Source organism: Phoca vitulina, unplaced genomic scaffold (genome assembly GCF_004348235.1).
Source record: "Phoca vitulina isolate PV1807 unplaced genomic scaffold, GSC_HSeal_1.0 scaffold55, whole genome shotgun sequence".
Taxonomy (NCBI): Eukaryota; Metazoa; Chordata; class Mammalia; order Carnivora; family Phocidae; genus Phoca; species Phoca vitulina.
In genome coordinates, this window is record NW_022589758.1 from 1,201,257 (window position 1) to 1,221,238 (window position 19,982).

Genomic DNA, 19,982 nt, shown 5'->3' on the forward strand with positions numbered 1-19,982 from the left:
TTCTTCAGAATGTTAGAGAAAACTGGGCAAAATTACACAAACTTTGTATTCTCATAATATTACTCATAAATGCCTTCAATATTACCACCATGAGTCATAATATTGGATAAGGCTCAACAAAAGTTTATGGAAAAGATTAAGTTCAATTATGAATTATAGAAGCATAAATGAATCTCTAAATAGGATTTGTGCAAATATACAGTTTGCATTCTGTTTATCTAAATTCCACAAGAATAATTTTGCCCAGTTTTCCAAAAATAAACAGCTGGGGATTTAAAGGTAAAACCGAGCCATTTCAGGCCAAAAGGTCATTCTAAAACAAGAATAGTGGCAGGAAAATTAGCCATTCACTGATAGCATTGACTTCAAGATACAGCAGTTGCCCAAAATCTCTTAAGTGCTTCCATCCAGGAAGGAGTCACATGAGACTGACTCCCACATTTAATTTTAATGAAGATCCTAAATTGGATGAAACTATTAATTAATCTAACTAATTTGCAGTACTCAAGGCATTGACTCTAATGGCCGGATGGGAGTACCAGAGGTCAGCTCCACCGTGATGATCAGAGTTAACACGTTTGAGCATTTACAAAGTACCAGGCCCAGTTGTAAGCACTACCCCCTTGTTAGTTCATGTATATCTCAATTGTTACAGCAAACCTATGAGATCAGCTCCATTATTGTCCCCATTTCTCAGCTGAGAAATCGAAGGCACAGAGTGATTAAGTTATCTTGCCCAAAGTGTATAGCTAGAAAGAGGCAAGGCCTGATTTGGACCCTCAAAGTCAAACACTGGTGCAAATAGGCTTTAGCACCATGCCAACATAGCATGGATAGAGTGCATGGCCATCAACTATTCAACAATTTACAAGGATTTGTTGACTGACTGCTAAAAATATGTAATTCATTTTGGGATCCTATATCTGTATACACAACAACAACAAGAAATTGATATGAGAATTTAAGTGATTCCAGAAAAAAAAAAAAACCCTTACAATGGAATGTTTGAGTATGAATTATCCAGTTTTACCTTCTATGTTGATCAAACCATAGAGAAAATTTATTAGCTCAGACTACCCTGGGTACTATTTACTTGAATTACAATATATGATTAGTTCAGGAATTCACAACAAAATTTTTTTTCTGTAAAGGGCTAGAGAGTAAATAAATTAGGCATTCTGAGGTGTTAGAGCTCTAGTGCAACTACTCAACTCTACCATTGTAAGTAGTAAATAGAGAGCCACACACAATATGTAAATGAATGGGTATGGCTGCATTCTAATTAAACTTTATTTACAAAGGAAAATAACAGGACAGATTTAACTCGTGGGCAGTAGTTGGTGACCCCTGGACTCCAGCACAGGTAAATTGATTTTGAATAGCTATTTTATATATGTTTAAGCAGGGAGCCTGCTTGAGTGAATAGATTAAAAATGAATGTGTTATGGTTCTTGTTCTCGTATGCTAATTATATCCTTCTGGATACCTTGGCTATTATTTTTAACTAAACTTTCCTCTTTAAAAAGTCCAAAACTAAGCCACAAAATCTTACCAAATTCTGACTTTGTGAGGCCCAAAATAGACAACTTATCTCTCTTTCCTTCTCTCTTCTCCCTCTTGCTCTCTCCTGAAGACACCATGTATTAGTTAACTATCACTAAATAACAAATTACTCCCCCCCCCCCCCCACCCCCCCACCACCAAATTTAGTGGCTTAAACAACATTTGAAGCTTTACTTTCTATGGATCAGGAATCCAGGCAAAATTTAGCTGGGACCTCTGTTTCAGGGTCTCTCAGGAGGCTGAAATCAAGGTGTCAGCTAGGACTGCAGTCTCACATGAAGGCCCAACTAGAGAAGGATCCACTTCCAAGCCAACTCATGGGGTTGCTGGCAGGATTCAGTTCCTTCTGGGTTGTTGGACAGAGGCCTCAGTTCCTCACTGACTGTTGGCTGAGTGCCACCCTCAGTTCCTTGCCAGGAGCCCTGTCCACCAAGGCCAGCACATGAAAAGAGCCAGAGAGAGATGCCAGCAAGAAAGAAAGTACAAGCAAGATGGAAGTCTATCTTTTATAACCTAATAATGAAAGTAACATCCCATCACTTTTGCCATAATGTATTTGTTAGAAGCAAGTTGCTAGGTCCAGTTCACAGTCAAGGGGAGAGGGTTATAATACCAGGAGGCAAGAATCATTGGGGGCTGCTATTAAAACTAAGTCTTCATTGGTCTTTTAATGTAATGTTGTTAACATTTTTAATTGATGTTAACATTTTTAATTGATGCCCTGTCAACAGTACTAATTTGTACCTTCCCAATATGTACATCCTTATAGGGTCAAAATATAGCTGTGACTCAATCTCCCTAACAAACATCATACCTAGCATGGAACAGATTATATTTCTGCAAATAAGGTGCTCTCATTATTTCCCTGACCCCAAGAGGGTTCGTATATGCTGAATAACTCTTGCATATTATTGATAGGAAGTATTAGTTTTTGTTATAGTTACACAATTCTAATTTGATCAGTTCAAAACTAGCTGTGTAGAACAAAAAGGGAAGTGATGAGTGTTAAATTATATGGGTAATAGATCCCAAATTGATTTGATACTTCTCCAGATTGGTTTTTGAACCATATTGACACTCCATTCCTATTGATGTTGTGCAAACCAGCCAGATATACGGCTTTTGTCGATAAGAAAGGAATTTTCAGGAGGAGGTGTGGTTAGTTTGTTTGCCATCCTGGTTTTAAATGGTGCCTGATGTGGCAGGCATCATATTTGTGTCAGGTTTCCCTGATCTAGTTTTAGGTTTGGGTCATTTGTTTCAGTAAACCGTGGGCCATATAACAAGTATTTGGATGCAGATAGTTCATTTGGGAGGTGGTCTCAGGAAGGACAAATGAGAGAGTGGGGAGTGTAAACAAGGAAAGGAAAAAGCCAATAAAGTGTATTACTGAGTTGGTTATCATGGAGGGCAACTAAAGCTCAGTCCTGCTGGGGATCCTCTGAAAAAAACCATACAGAATTTTCACTGGACTTGTCCCACCAATAATGGGAAATCTGAGGTCTTTATCTACCCAACTCAAATCCCATTCCTCCATGGTTGAGAGCTGCCCCTAGGAGTGTTCTAGGCTTCCTTGCATACAAGTAGAAAAAAGTTATTAAAGCACCAGGAAAATCTCTTAGGCAGAAAAGCGGAGAGGTTCAGGGGCTTGAGGTAAGTTGCTGACCATTTACAGGAGAATTTTCCACTGAATTGGCAGGTGAATTTAGAGCATCTGCCACACACGGTCTTACATGTGTAAATATTTTCCATCAGCGCAATTTGTTTCTAAGCAAGGAAGTCACCATCTTAGGCAAGTTCTGCCTGGCACGCAGAAGAGCTCAATGAATATGCATTATTGGATGGGTGACATTGAAGGTGGTAAGAAAGCAGAGCAGAGGGTCAGAAGGCTACCTTGAGACTGGGACTCCATCCTGCTATTGACTTGGTTTCCTCTCATCACTCTCTCTTTCCCTTGAGCCCCAGAATCATAGAATAGCAGAAGCCTTAAAGATGATCGTCCAAGCCTTTTCTATTTCTAGAAGGAACCCGAGGCCCAGAAAGGTGAAGTGGTGTGATCCAGTTTGCAAAGCCAGCCAGTGGCAAAGCCAAAACCCACATCCTTGGCATCTTCTCATTGCTCTCTCCATCACAGCTCTGTTACCTCCTCTTAGTTTCTATAATCCTCCAGGATTGATTGCCACCAAGGGACTGAGATTGATCATAACTCTCTGAAGCAGATATATATAACTGATATATTAGAAACTGGTGTGCTCAATGAGTTCTACCAAAATCTTTTCACATTTACAATTTGTTGTTTTTACTCATCTGTACATTTCCATATTGAAATATAATAATAATGCTTCCTGATGGTGGGGACTTTATTTTTTTATTTCTTCAAAGAGCTTACCCATCTATTTTTGTCATTTTATTCAAGAGGCTTCTTTTCTTTTCTTTTTTAATTACTGACAGACTCCTGCAGGCTAGTATCTATTGCAAATAAGTATCTAATTATTAGCTGGTGATTTGTGCTTCTGGTTTTTTTGGTGAGGAGAGAGTCATAGAGCTGACTTGCATCAAAATGCTGCTAGGCTACTGGGGCGCCTGGGCGGCTCAGTCATTAAGTGTCTGCCTTCGGCTCAGGTCATGATCCCAGGGTCCTGGGATCAAGCCCCACGTCAGGCTCTCTGCTCAGCGGGAAGTCTGCTTCTCCCTCTCCCACTCGCCCTGCTTGTGTTTCCTCTCTCGCTGTCTCTCTGTGTCAAAATAAATAAATAAAATCTTTAAAAAAATGGTGCTAGGCTACAGGAAATAGATACAGTAGAGGGCAGCTCTTTGGTAATTTACAGTAGCAAAAAGTGAAATCACCAGCCCAGCCAGTGGCTTTTGTATCAGTTAATTCTCAACCCCTGATGGACCTGTAGCTCCTTTTCTTGTTTTCTCCTCCACACATGTAACCTGGAACTTGATGGGGGCCTGAGATTTTTCCATTTCAGTTTTACTTTGAATGGTATGAAACAGTAGGCAGCTGAATAGCTTCGGGAGCTTTAGATTAGCATGCACCAGGCAGGAGTGCTCAGAGTGTCAAGCCAAGAAGGGAAGGTTTCTGTCAAGGTTCTATCATGGAGACATCCTCACTGGCCTGCTGCCTCCACAGGAGCTCACATGCAAGTACAAAGCTGATGTTAAACCAGGACAGAAGCCAGGATTTGGATGGTAAACTTCTCAGCTACCACGCACTCTGCCATTCAATTATCATCTCACACTATGTCCTCAGCTGTGAAATAGTCTTTGTCCTTCTACCAAAAGAATACTTTTCCTTATCCCCAGGATGTAGCACCCCAGTGCTCAGAGGATTCAGGTACATTGTGGGGAAGGTCAGCATGGGGAGAAGTCTCTTGTACCCCGAAGTCATGGAAGGATTCTAGGTGTTCTTGAGGAAATGGCTTCTCTACAATTGTGGGTTGAACCGGGTTTCTCAGACTGCCACCATTTTATAGTCCAGAATCACCCATTCCTCACCTCTCTTACCTACTGATCGTCTCAGATGTGGGCATGAATCAGGAGTCCACCATCATGATTGCTGTGGGACGATGAAAAGCCTACACCTACTCAGCACTGGCATCCTCCCCAGATGCCTACATTTTCAGAAGGCTGAGAGACTTAGGGGTGCCTGGCCACAGGGTGTCCCTCTGGTGCCTCTAAAAGTGGATACCACCTAATAGTCCTTGTATATTCTGGGGCTGGCAGTTCTACCCTTCTCTTAACCTCTCCACCCATAAAAACTCACGTAGGTAGTAGGTTTTGGCAAGCTACTTTGAACAGTTTGCTGACCACCATAATGGAGAGAAACTTATTCATCTTGGGAAATAATCAGCTATCTAGGCCTGTGTGCCACCCAACAAACGAATTGGTCCCTGAAGGTTGTTCAGGTTTGTCCTTATGAAAGTTCTGTGATTGTAGGAGTACCATTTTTTCTAGTTGCCTCCTGCAGATACCAGGCTTGGAAGCACTGCCACCCAATGGCTGTTTCTGCAAACAGCACTTTCACGAGCGTGTTTACTCAATATTCTACCCAGAACCCAGCAAGAGCGTAAGACGTAGAGAGAAAATGGGGCAGGGGTAGTGACACTGGGATGGGCCAGGTACTTGGTGCTGCCTCCATCCCTCTCTGCCAAGGAAATCTGATTTTCCTGGCATTAAACAGCAGATGTGAGCTCTTTAATTAGGCAATAAAAATGGCAACTTGGCAGTGAAATTATAAAGATAAAATTGTACAACGCCATGAATCTTTGGCACTAGGATTAATTCAACTATCTATATTTTTTTCTGATGATATTTTTACAGTGACTGAATGTAGGTAAGAGTCGAAACAGAAAATCAAAACCAGAATTCTCATTTCCTCTATTGTTGATTACAGCTGTATAAGATTTAGATGTGCATTTGATAAAATTATTTTTCCCCCATAAAATGGAGATGGAGAGAGTGGTGGTATGTTTCATGGCACTGAATGAAAGACAAGTTCATTGGAGTTACTAAAGACTTCTGTTTCACGTAATGAAAGCGCAAGTCAGGCTACTGTGACCAACAGGTACCCTTCATTTCAACAGCTGCATTAACAAGGGTTAATTAAAAATTTGCCTTCTAAATTAGGTAAGAAGCAATTGTACTGTACATAGCAGAAAAGCTTCTATTCTGGTTTAGCAATGGTTTGTATGTATAGTTTGAGAATAAACATTGACTCAGGCAGGTGGGTGTGAGAGACCATTCCACTTAAAGAAAGAAAAATATCTTAGTATTTTGAGATTGCCCTATGAATCCATTTTGTCTTTTTTCCATTAAAAAATAGGCTTAGTGGGTTAAGCGTCTGACTCTTGATCTCAGCTCAGGTCTTGATCTCAGGGTGAGTTAAGCCCTAAGTTGGGCTGCACACTGGGCATGGAGCCTGCTTTAAAAAAAAACTACTACTTGGTTGATCATAGTCATTTGTGATTTTTCTCTACTGTAGAGAACTTCTCTCTGTATGTGTTCATAACTAACCCTCCTTGCTTGTCTGCCGGAGGAATGTCACAGCTCTCTGAGGTCAGCCCAGAAGCTGAGAAGGTGGATATATTTTTGTTGACAAATTGTCACAGGCGAGTGACCTGCCCATGAAGGATGGAGATGGCGTCCAAGCTGTAAGGACATTCAGGCAAACCTCATACAATGATGATTCACTCTTCTGTGCAGAGGATAAACCCTGGGTAGGAAATGGCCCAACCCTGTAAACAACCAGCTTCATGACATGGAATATGGTGTAGTTTTTGAATACAAACAAAACAAATTATGGGACTAAATTAAATAAATTCATGGCTTGATTTTCCCTTTTGAAATGGATCTGAGTAGATTATTATTATTTTTTTGGATCTAAGTAGATTATTAATAAAAAATGTAACTCAAGAAAACTTGCCTAAGTTTTCAAAAAATTGCCAAAACAGTCTTGAAAAGAACAGTGATGCAAAATATCTCTAAGAAATGTCAACATGCCAAAACAATTGAGCAATGAACTAAACTCCACCATCTAACTGATGTGTTTGAATACCAGATCAACATTTATTTAGTGCCACACAAATCTAATCCATTTGGCTGGCTCTACTTTTTCACCAGATAGGTTTGCAAACTACATAAATTGTGAAGTCATGAAAATAATAAGTATGCTTCTTTCCCTTAATGCAAATAAAGAGTAGTCTGAATATCATCATCTATAAAGACCAAAGCGAATTTTTTCCTTTTAGTTTTTGTTGTTCTCATTTTTGTTTTGGTAGCTGATCCTTCATATAAAGCACTGATTGTGGAAGGAATCTGAAATTATATATGGCTTGGATAACTTGCCAACCAACAGAAACTATGGTGCACTTATGGTATGCTCAAAGACTTGTCCTTGCTGGCATAGATACAAAAGACATTACTGGGTCTTTATCCTCCAGTATCATATACTTTAGTTGGGTGGATAAAACCTGCATACATGAAGCAAAGACTAAACTGTACGATCCTAACTTTAAGTATAATACAAACCCGAAAGATGGGCAAGACCACCGTGGACTAGAATGGGCAGAGAAAGCATCACTCTGGAGATGGAGTTTGAGCTACTCCTTGAGGAATTCTCTGGAAATAAACAGGTAGAGGAAAGGCAGGAAGAGTTTCTATGCTGGCAGAAATATATAGGCCAGGTTTTCTCAACCTTAACACTATTAACATTTGGAGCTGGGGAATTCTAGGTCATGGGGAGGGTGTTATGCATTGTTGGGCATTTATAGCAGTATCCCTGGCCTCTAACCACTAGAAGCCAGTGGCAAAACCCCACTCTCCAGTTGGGACAACCAAAAACATCTTCAGGAATTGCCAAATGTCTTCTCAGAACATCGTCCCCAGTGGAGACCCACTGGACTAGATATAGATGCCTGGGCTTGGGGAGTTTTTGCTTTCTCCATCTCAGAGTTTATCAACCTCAGAATTATTGACATTTTGGGTTGGATAATTCTTCATTGTGGGGGTTGTTCTGTGCATTATAAGATAGTTAGCAGCATTCCTGACCTCAACATCCCAGACACCAGTAGCACCTCCCCCTGGTTGTGAAAACCCATTGTGTGTGTGTGTGTGACACAAACATTGCCACATGCCCCCTGGGGTGCAAAATCACACCCATTTATGAACCACTGGGGTTCTCAGTAGGAATGGACTTGGCCCCGTCAGGGATAAACAGAATTGCTTAAACAAAGTACAAGGTTCATGTTAGGAAAGAGTGGAATAAGATTGATTAACTAGGGTGGATACATGTGGTGAAAGATCTTGGATACTAGAGCCTATAATAGGCAGCCTTGGCAGAGGGAGAAGCAAGCTTCCCAAGGAGCAGGGAGCCCGATGCGGGGCTCGATCCCAGGACCCTGGGATCATGACCCGAGCTGAAGGCAGATGCTTAACGACTGAGCCACCCAGGTGCCCCAGCCTTGGCAGTTCTTAAGCAGATGTGTTGCAAAATGTAATTGGCATTTTAAATTTAATCTCACAGAAGCAAAAGGATAAAGTGCCTTGGAGAAGAACTGAATACAGGGAGCAGGGGGCTCAGTCAGGAAGTCATAATAACCAGGTTTAAGTACAGATGGCCAGGGTTGTAGTGACATCTTTAAAATGGAGAGAAAAGAGTAAACCCAAGGGTGCTCTGCCGAAAGAAATGTTGAGTTTTGGGGCACCTGGGTGGCTCAGTTGGTTAAGCGACTGCCTCTGGCTCAGGTCATGATCCCAGGGTCCTGGGATCGAGCCCCACATCAGGCTCTCCACTCAGCGGCGAGTCTGCTTCTCCCTCTCCAGAGCTCTGTGATCTCTCGCTTTCACTATCTCTCAAATAAATAAAATCTTTAAAAAAAATAGAAAAAGAAATGTTGAGTTTTCACAACAGATTGAATAATAGAGATAAAGGTGAGTAAAGAACCAATGGTGAAACTACATTTGCTAGTGGAAAGAAAGATTAAAATCAAATGATAGGGAAGGAGGAGCATTTAATGAGTTTGATTTTGCAAATAGTAACTGCAGGCATTTTAGAATTAGCACAGGAATGAGAGGTGAGAAGTCAGTACTGAATGATGGATTTGCAAGTGTTGAAAACACAAAATTCTGAAATCTCTGTGGCCTAATATAATGAAAGTTTATTTCTCATTCAAATTATACTCCATTGTAGAGTGGGTGGCCCTGGGTCTTCTAGGGATCCAGGCTTCTTCCATCTCTGGGCACTGCCATCTGAAATGAGTGACATCCAAGGTGGTTGCAGAAGGGCTGAATCATAAGGATCTCATGGGAGATTTTAGAGGTCCTGAAGTGGCATATAGCACTTCTGCCCACATTGCATGGGGGATCCAACTAAAGTGGCAAATCTATCTTACTGGTGTTCCAGGAAAAGGAAGTGGGATTCATGAGAACTTGGCCAGTCTCTGCTATAGGACGGACACAGACATGGACACACACACACACACACACACACACACACGAACAAGAAGAAAACTATAGGAGTGGATGAATTCATTGAGGACATGAAGACAGAAGGAAAAATCAAAGAGGTAGAGCTCAAGGAACACAAATTACAAATAGAAGAAGATCCAGCAAAGGATTCAGAGATGTTAGAATGCTTGGAAGAAAACAGGCCTTGTGTAGAGTTGAAAGTGGCAAGAGGAAGGAAGGCAAATTTTGGTAAGGAGGGAAAATATCTGCTTTTGCTAAGACCCTGGCTTTTGAAGACAAAAAAACACCAGGATAATTAGAAAAGGACTTACACATCTATACCCACCTCAAAACCACATTAGCTTATTTTTAAGAGCAGTCCGACACCCAAACCCCTTGGCCTGGCCTTCGATGTGCTGGCCCAGCCTATCTGTTCACACCCCACCATGCACTTCCCAGGTACCTAGCATATCCTGGTTATGAGGCTGTTCGCGATCCCTAAGCCCACCTACTCTCCCATCTTCATGGCTTTGCTTCTATAGCTGTTTCCACCCACCAAAGTCCCAGCTTTCCACAAACCCTAAGTCAAATGTCACATCACTGAAGAATGAAGCCTTTTCTGATCTTCCCTGTCAACATCAACCTCCCCATATTCCAACAGCCTTTTGGTCTTTCTTCTACCTTGACACAGGGGACCATCTACTGTGTATCAGTTATATGTTCACTTGACTGTGTCCCTCAGTAGACCAGGAATTTCTCAAGCACCAAGCAGTGCTACTGTGATGTATAACCCCAGGACAAACCAGACAACGCTACAGTCTAGGTCAGGGGATAGCAGATGTTTTCTGTAAAGGACCTCATAGTAAGTATTTGAGGTTTTTGCAGGCCATATGGGCTCTGTCACAACTACTCAACTGTGCCATTTTAGTGTAAAAGCAGCCATAGATAATATGTAAATGAATGAGTATGGCTGTGTCCCAATAAAACTTTATTTCTAAAACATGTGGTGGGCCAGATTTGATCCATAAGCCCTAATTTGCTTCTCTGTGACGTATGGGAATGACACTTTCTGGAGCACAGTGTGAACGGGGTCCTCTGAAGTATAATCTGGGCAGTATCAATGTGCATCTCAGTTATCCTTGTATCTTCTGCCCCACCTCCCACCAGCACCTCGTATAGTGCCTTCCACACAGTAGGCCCTCAATGTTTATTTTCCTGAATTAAATATGCCTGGAAAGATACCAACTCAGTGAGTCATAATAGCATTTTGAGAGCTTAATTACCTTTGAAATCTATTTTTTGCAAGACTGTAGTAAAGTAGTTCAGGAAGCAATCATGTAAGCCCAAGAATCATAAAAAGAATGTGACAGGGGAAGATGTGAGCTAACAACATCTAGGGATTAGCAGCCAAAGAGAGAGAATCTGACATCAGAGCTGGGTAAAAGCAACAAAAAGGCATTTCAATCCTCAGAGACTAGCACCAAGGGACATCACATCACATGTAATAGATGTCTCACAACACCCTCTAAATCCGTGTGAATAATGCATTTAATGCCAGCACTTCAGTGCTGGAAAGATGTTCATGATTTGGAGGAAACTCAGAGATCAACCAAAATGATTAAGAGACTGAAAGGACTCATTTATGAGCAGCTATAAAAGAAGCCGAATACGTGCTTGACCTGCTGATGACCAGAACAAGATGGGGGAAAGGTTTACAAATTACTAAATGCTATAAACACCAGGAAGGGGAGGACTGATGGTCAGCTCTATTGGACTTAGCTTGTGGTATGGACATATCTCAGGCACTGACAAATTCCTCTCATTATTGGGTCTTAAAACATTTACGGGCCTTCTGAATAATATATAACTGGGAATGCTGTGATTGGTAATGTTCTGTTATTACAGGAGAACAGGATTGCTCCAGAAGAGCAACTATAAGACAAATTACAGTGGAACAGGATTGCTCCAGAAGAGCAAACACAAGACAAATGATTGCTTATTAAGGGAAGAAACATTCCAGGCATGCTAAGTGTGCTGAGAGAATTAAAATCCACTAACAGTCCACTCCTAGAAATATCAAATACATGCAACTGTGGGTAATGTTATATAGTGTAGAATTGTTGAAATTTAATACAAAGATGGAAAGATGGCCTGATATTTCCATCATTCCTTCTGTCATTCAATCACTGATTTATCCATCCATCCATCCCACATATCTAATGCTTATTCACTATTTCCTAGGTCCTGTGCTGGTGATACAGAGATTAATAATACACAGAGCCTGTCCAAAAAAAAAAAAAAAAAACTGCTTATGGTCTAGTGGTGGGATCAGGGAAGTTCATGGAGTAAGAATGGACAAGTTCAATAGAGAATGATGAGAGAGCAAAGAAAAGTGGCTCCTAACCCAGAAGGCAGAAAGCTGGAAGGTTGGGGAAGCTTCCCAGGTGAGCCAACATCTGAGTCAAGTCTTGAAGGATTCTGAGGAGTCTGTGAATCAGAAAGAATGAGAATAAGCATCCCAGGTAGGAAGGGTGATCTATTCAAAGTGCTGGAGATGACAAAGTGCTGGACCACTTTCTCACAACATATGTGGGACTGACCAGTAAATCAGGTTGACCGAGACGAACAGTGTAAAGCAGGTGGTAACCTTAAAAATAAGAATTGGAATATATTAGGATCATGGGTGATTTTTTTTATTTTCCTTGATCTTTCTCTCTCTTCCAAAATTTCTCCATTAACAAAATCACACCCTTATGTAGACGAATAATTGCAAACATTTATATAGCACTTATTCTGTGCCAGACACTATTCTAAGCACTTTGCATATATTAAGTGATCTTCACCACGTAACTCTGAGATAGGTATTATTGTCCCTATTATACAGACAAGGATGGGAGGCAGAAAGAGGTTTAACAATTTGGCAAAATGATAGAGTTAGTCAGGAACAGGGCGCTCTTTTCTGCTTGGGGCATCTTACTCTAGAGCCTCTGCTTTTTCATCTGCTGTGTTGCTATTAACTTTCTCAGCCAGAAGCTGGTTTTCCTATCATTTATTCCCATAATCCCACTCTAAAAACTGATCTGACAAATAATCAGAGATACAGCCAAATATTTTAGGGGAAGAATGTTCATAGCCCCAAAGTTTATAGTGGCGAACAATAGAACTTCAAATCACCTAGATGCCCTGTAATACAAAATGATTCATCATGGTCTGGACCATTATGCAAGCATGATTTAGAAGGAAGTTAAATGATGTAAGAAATGCTCACTCTAAAGATCAAAGAGAAATGTAAGATACAAACGGTATAATCCTAGTGTGTGTTTGTGCGTGTGGAAATCCACCAGTCAGACTGGTATCCACTTCCAATCTTAGCTCTGTCATTTAACTAGCTCTGTGACCTTGAGTAATAATTTAACCCTTCTCCAGTTTCCTCATCAGAAAATGGGGGTAATACAGCTGTTGTGATGGTTAGAAAATGCAGGTAAAATGCTTATAGTACTGGCTGGTAAACACTCAGGGTCTGATATCAAAATAATTGGAAACCCTATTTAAAAGTTAGAGCTAGGGGCGCCTGGGTGGCTCAGTTGGCTAAGCACTGGACTCTTGATTTTGGCTCAGGTCGTGATCTCAGGGTCATGGGATTGAGCCCCACGTCGGACTCCATGCTCAGGGGAGAGTGTACTAGAGATTCTCTCTCTCCCTCTCCCTCTGGCCACCCCCCAACGCATGCTCTCGCGCTTGCTCTCTCTCACATAAATAAGTCTTTAAAAAAAAGTTACAGTGGGGTGCCTGGGTGGCTCAGTCGGTTAAGTGTCTGACTCTTGATTTCGGCTCAGGTCATGATTTCAGGGTCCTGAGATCGAGCACTGCGGGCTCCCTCTCAGCAGGAAGTCTGCTTTTCTCCCTGTCCCTCTGCCCCTCCATTGCTCTTGTGCTCTCCCTTGCTCTCTCTCTCAAATAAATAGATAAATCTTTTTAATAAAATTTAGAGTTAGATAGTACATATTCAGCTAGCAGTTTGGTAAGTATCCTTTGTAGTCTGGGGTCCAGTAGGTTACAACACCATCTAGTTATTTTTAAAAAATAAGTGGGAACGAGGTGAAGGTGAGGGGCACTTTCCATTGCAAGTAAAAACTATTTGCTTTCAGAATCTGATTTCTCAAATTTTAAGGGATACTGAACACTCAGCCAACCATTGAAATGTTATAAAATTTCCTTTTTAACCAGATCCCTTCCCAAGACCAGAGCCCTGATGTTTTACCTGGGTTGAATATTTTTGAATTGTGATAGTTTAAAACCATTAGAAATGTGTTTTCATTGTCAGGATCAATAGATTGATGGAAATTACAAATGGGTTTTTGAAGGGTTCAAAGCCAACACATAGCTTCTTTCTCATCCAGGTTTTGGAATGATCTTAATTATACTAGTTTTTAAATATTAAGAAAAAATGGAAGGAAATAAGCAGCTTCAAAATTTTGTTTTTTCTTTTTTTTTTCCATTAAGGAAATTCTTGTAGTCATCTTTGGAGCTGGTCTCAGGGATGAGGCTACTTGAGCAGATGGGCTTATACTGAAAGAGACGGAACAAAAGGCCTGGGGCAAAGGGCATGTCATTTTCACTGCTCAGCCCGAGTCTGCAAAGTAGAAAGGAAAATGCTTAAGCTCTCTCTTAAGGAAAGGAGAGAAAATCCTTGATGAAGGAAAATGAAGTGTTCTGCTTCTCACAACATGAGGAGCCCGATTTCTCCACGAGTTTTCACAGTGCCCCCCTCCTCTGTCTCTCTCTCTCTCTCTCTCTTTCAGGTTTCCTACGTGAAAGCGATTGACATCTGGATGGCGGTGTGCCTTCTGTTTGTGTTTGCTGCCTTACTGGAGTACGCGGCTGTGAACTTTGTCTCCAGACAACACAAGGAGCTCCTGCGGCTCCGGAGAAGACAGAAGAGACAGAATAAGGTACAGTTGACCCTCAGCGCAGACAAAGTCGGGTAGAGCTTGAGGTAGTTACCCAGGCAGTGCAATTCAGAAAATAGAATACATAATGAGCAAGAGGCTAAGGTTAATTTTGGTCCTGAGGTGTCCTACTAGACTGAATTAGTGCTCAGGTCAGTCCTTTAAAATTGGGGCAGGGTTGTCACATTTAGCAAATAAAAGCACAAGGCATGCAGTTAAACTTGAAGTTTAAATCAACAAACAGCATTTGGTATAAAAATGTCCCAAGTACTGCATGGGAGATACTTATATTAATGAATTATTTGTTGATCTGAAATTAAGATTTAACTGGGAGCCCTGTGTTTTATCGGGCAACTCTAATTGGAGATCTATACTCAATTTGACAAAATTGCTTTAAAATCCTGTTGTTTTGAACATTAATAATTTGTGTGTATGTGACTTTGTGTACATAGCTACCTCGACTGACTTTCTCATCAATTGCTATGATTTTATGTAAATAAGGTCCCTACCCAGGTTGGTCACAACTTGATAAATCCAATCAAACTGATCTCATTGTCTCAACTTAAACTTTAATGCATAAACCCAAATTCTACACCATCCAGAGGTTTGAGGTTTCAAACAGATGCTCAAAATCAGTAGCTCCGTGGTTCCTAAACTTGCCTGCCCCTTAGAATAGCCTGCGGATCTTTCAAAATCCCAAACCTTGGCCACACCCCACAGCAATTAAATCCCATCTTTGGGATGGGGCACAGTAGTCAGGATTTCTGAAGCTCCCCCCAGGGAATTTCAGCATGTGTACATGTTGGAAAAGCACTACTCTGGCTTATGATCCAATTTCATATGGGACACCAGGAGGCTTGCCCTTGTTTTCAGTTTCAATTCTGGAAGAGAAACATGCCCTTTGATACGGAGGATCCTAGTGCCAGTTGCTAGAGGACTGAAGTTAAAATTTTACATATAGGAAATGACAGATACTTTTCAAAAATCTGCTCCCCTAAAATTTAAGCAATTAAACTTGCTATTAAAGCCATAGTTATATACTACTCTGTTGGAAGAAAGCCAAAAATGTTTCACTGTCAATCTTAATGCTTCTAAATACCTAGATGCAAAGCTAAACATTTATTGTGATTTAGATGTTGGTTACGTTGAAGAGCTCGTATGCATATGAGCTCACAGAGTCCTGACCTCATCTACCAAAATGTTTCCTGCACATACTCTGGACTGGTATCTGGCTGGTTGCCCTGTTTCTCTTCTCTACCTCTTAGGAACATTTTGTCCTATCATAGCCTAGGGAAGCACACACATTCTCTTTTCTGTACACTGTTGAGTATCAAGCCTTTCTCAACTTTCTCCTCCTTGCCTCCTTGTTGATGATAACGATTTCTTCATCCTCATCCACAGGAATCTGCACAAATGGCACCTGTGCCACCCAGGAAATTACGGGAATGTGAGGTTATTCCAGCACATAAACTGTATTCCCAGAATTCCCTCGCTTAGCATAGTAGATGGCCACTGACTGCATACTCTCCTAGACCAGAAATGGAAAATGAGTTTCATTTTGCTTCCCAATTCTGAATAATTGGTAGGACTTCCTTGGAATGCTGTGTGGAAGATTCTTAGGCTGTATCTGTATCTTATCATAAGAGTCACATGGAGCGCTTGTTAAAAGTAGTTTCTTGTACAGATTCCTAAACCTATGAATCAGAGTCTGCAAGGGGAGGTCACTGAGAATTAGTACATTTCACAAGAGTCCCAACTGAGTCATATTATAAGTCTGCAGAAACCTGGGCAATACTAGAGCAGGCAGGAGAAAAGAAGATGAGGTTGGGGGAATAGGTGATTTCAGATTCATACAGGACTTTGCAGGCCAGTATAAAGGAATGGATTTCATTCCAACTGACTGGAATCCACAAATTAGTTTCAACATAGCAAATACCAGGATATCAAGTGGATGGTCCATGGGGTCAAGCGTAGCAGCAGCAGATATTAGGAGGCTATTGTAGACATCTTCCAACCCATGAGCATGGAATATCTTTCTATTTCTTTGTGTTATCTTCAATTTCTTTCATCAGTGTTTTATGGTTTTCAGAGTACAGATCTCCCACCTCTTTGGTTAGGTTTATTCCTAGGTATCTTATTATTTTTGGTGCAGTTGTAAATGGGATTACTTAATTTCACTTTCTGCTGCTTCATTATTGGTGTATAGAAATGCAACAGATTTCTGTATGTGGATTTTGTATCCTGTGACTTTACTGAATTCGTTTATCACTTCTAGCAGTTTTTTTCGTGGAGTCTTTCGGGTTTTCTATATATAGTATCATGTCATCTGCAAATAGTGAAAAGTTTTGCTTTTTACTTCTTCCTTACCGATTTGGATGCCTTTTCTTTCTTTTTGTTGTCTGATTGCTGTGGCTAGGATGTCTAGTACCGTGCTGAATAAAAGTGGTGAGAGTAGACATCCTTGTCTTGTTCCTGACCTTAGGGGAAAAGCTCTTAGTTTTTCCACATTGAGGATGATGTCAGCTGTGGGTTTTCATAGATGACCTATATTAGGTTGAGGTATGTTCCCTCTAAACATACTTTGTTGGGGGTTTTTATCATGAATGGATGTTGTGCCTCGTCAAATGCTTTTTCTCCATCTATTGAAATGATCATATGGTTCTTATCCTTTCTCTTATTGATGTATAACATTGATTGATTTGCAAATATTGAACCACTCTTGCAACCCAAAATTAAATCCCACTTGATCATGGTGGATGATTTTTTTAATGTATTGTTGAATTCGGTTTGCTAGTATTTTGTTGAAGATTTTTACATCTATGTTCATCAGGGATATTGGCCTATAGTTCTCTTTTTTTAGTGGTGTCATTATCTGGTTTTGGTATCCAGGTAATACTGGCCTCATAGAATGAATTTGGAAACTTTCCTTCCCTTTCTATTTTTTGGAATAGTTTGAAAAGAATAGGTATTCAGCAACACAAGAAACAGGTGTTGGCAAGAATGTGGAGAAAAAGGAACACTTGAGCACTGTTGGTGGGACTGTAAACAGGTACAGCCACTGTGAAAAACAGTATGGAGGTTCCCCAAAAAGTTAAAGATAGAATTACCCTACTGTCCAGCAATTGCACTGCTGGGTATTTACCCAAAGAATACAAAAACACTAATTCAAAGGGATACATGCACCCTGATGTTTATAGCAGCATGATTTACAATAGCCAAGATATGGAAGCAGCCCAAGTGTCCATTATTGATGAATGGATAAAAAAAAAGGTAGTATGTATGTATGTGTGTGTGTGTGTGTGTGTGTGTGTGTGTATAATGGAATATTATTCATCCATAAAAAATAACAAAATCTTGCCATTTGCAACAACATGGCTGGAGCTACACAGTATTATGCTAAGTGAAATAAGTCAGAGAAAGACAAATACCATATGATTTCACTTATATAAGAAATTTAAGAAACAACAAACAAACAAAGGAAAAACAGAGATAGACCAAGCAGAAAACAGACTCAATTACAGAGAACAAACTGATGGTTTCCAGAGGGGAGGTGGGTGGGGGGATGGGTGAAATAGGTGATGGGGATTAAGGAATACACTTGTCATGATGAGCACCAGGTGATATATGGAATTGAATTACTATATTGTACACTTAAAACTAATAAAACACTGTAGCTTTAAAAAGGACAATGGAGGAGTTGGAGGAGAGGAAGGGAAAGTGGGAGGGAGAGCAGGGGAGTTAAGGGTGCTTGCAAGGACCAGTAGTGATGAACCAGGGACTCTAAAGTAGGTAAAATGAGAACATGAAGGAGACACTGGCTACTCATGGATTGGCCATTTCACTGAGGTCAATGAAATGCTGAAATAAGAATATTAAAATAACTGTGCTGGAAGGACACAAACCAGTGGTGAGCAGGGGAAAGAAAAGTTCAAAAATCAAGATTTCACAGGAAGTAAAGACAAGGATAAGGGTATGAACATAAATATTTGGCTAAGGTCCAGCAGAGGAAAAATGGACAGCGAGGCAGTCCAGGAATTGAAAGGCCAAGGATGGGGCCAGTTATCCATTTGGTTATTGAAGACCCTCCATGAAAGATGGCATTCATGGGTATTGAGCTGATAATGAAAGAGTTCCTAAAGTCATCAACTCCTAAGGGCTGGAGGCTGGCAGATGACAGCAGTGATAAAGGAGACCAGTGATGAAGTCGAATGAACTCAACTTCAGAGGCTCCAGAGGAGCTGGGGTTAAATAAGGAAGAAAGCAAGATAGTTTGGGCACTGCAGAGAGGAGCAAGAAGGACACCTGAGAGACTGACAGTGGTGGGCATTAAGGGGAGACTCCTTAGAGATGCCAGTTGGCATTGGTAGTCACTGCTTTGTCTTAAAAAAAACTGAGAAATCCAAGTTTAGATGTTTTGCATGGAGATGTTCTGGAGTTCGACTATGCATCTCAAAATGGCCATTCAAAAAACAAAGCTTAATTAACAAATTTAAGACGTGAGAAGGAGGTGGGGAACAAAACAAATCATGTTTGGACCTTTGCTGTCAAGGCTATTATTTTCATTGACAATTAAATTTTGGAGGAAAAAAAAAAAGATTAGGAGACATTTCCAAATATGTGTCCCTTAGAAAATGGCGTCTTTTTCTCTAAGGCAGTATTTTAAGTTTTTTAAGTCTGAACCATGGTAAGAAAAAAAATGGTAATAAGTGCTAACATTGATTGAGGGCTTACTATATACCGGGCATTGTTTTAGGCACTTTCCATACAGTAATTGATTTAATCCCCAAACAACTAGGTGAATAGCGTGGTCATACAGCCCAGCTTACTGTGGGAAGTCCTGGTCTTGCATATTGTCCTGATGCCTTGGTGTAATTTAGCATTTGTTATGGATTATTCATTTTAAACAAATTATTAATAGTTGCATTAAAACAAAATGAAGTGGGTTTGGTCATCTTCTGGGGTGGAGGCATACATGTACAGTGGACGAGTTCTCATTTTAACATGTAGTCAAATCTAAAAAATAACCATCACTATCCCTGGCTTCTTTTCTTGACCCTTTCCAGAAGCAATGTCATCTCGCTCTCTTTTCAGGATAGCTCAAAGGGAGCTTGCTGATATCAAAATGAAGTGCATTTGGACACAAGAGACTAGGGATAAAGGAGCCTTTCTTTTGGCCTCTGTCAGTGGGGGGACACTGCTATCCTGCTGGCCATTTGGGGTGCCAGCCTTGGTCCATGACATGGCACACAAAATCCATGACACCACTAGGCCACCACTTAGTTGGAACACATGGAAAATCATAGGTTCAATGGACAAAAAACAAAACAGAGGCTGAGCAGTCTTGCTGTTGAGCATCTGATAGTTCAGGACTGAATGTTTTTGTCATTTTTTGCAGGATAATTTGTTTGATAATGCATTTTTATTTTGTCATATCATCAGAGAGTTGTATTGTCTGTTAGTGCCATTTTCCACTCTCAAAATTGCCCTTGTTTGGATAAATTATGTGGTCTTCCTGTCAAT

At 40.6% G+C, this 19,982-nt stretch overlaps 1 protein-coding gene across 4 annotated transcripts in view; it reads left to right on the forward strand.

The window, feature by feature from the left end:
* GLRA2 (glycine receptor alpha 2) overlaps positions 1–19,982 on the forward strand; it is a 176,201-nt gene that overhangs the window by 125,375 nt on the left and 30,844 nt on the right. For all 4 annotated transcript variants that reach the window (XM_032389609.1, XM_032389608.1, XM_032389610.1 and 1 more), the window contains one exon: positions 14,316–14,465. In XM_032389609.1, the coding sequence (XP_032245500.1) occupies positions 14,316–14,465 (150 nt within the window). The remainder of the gene's footprint in view (positions 1–14,315; positions 14,466–19,982) is intronic.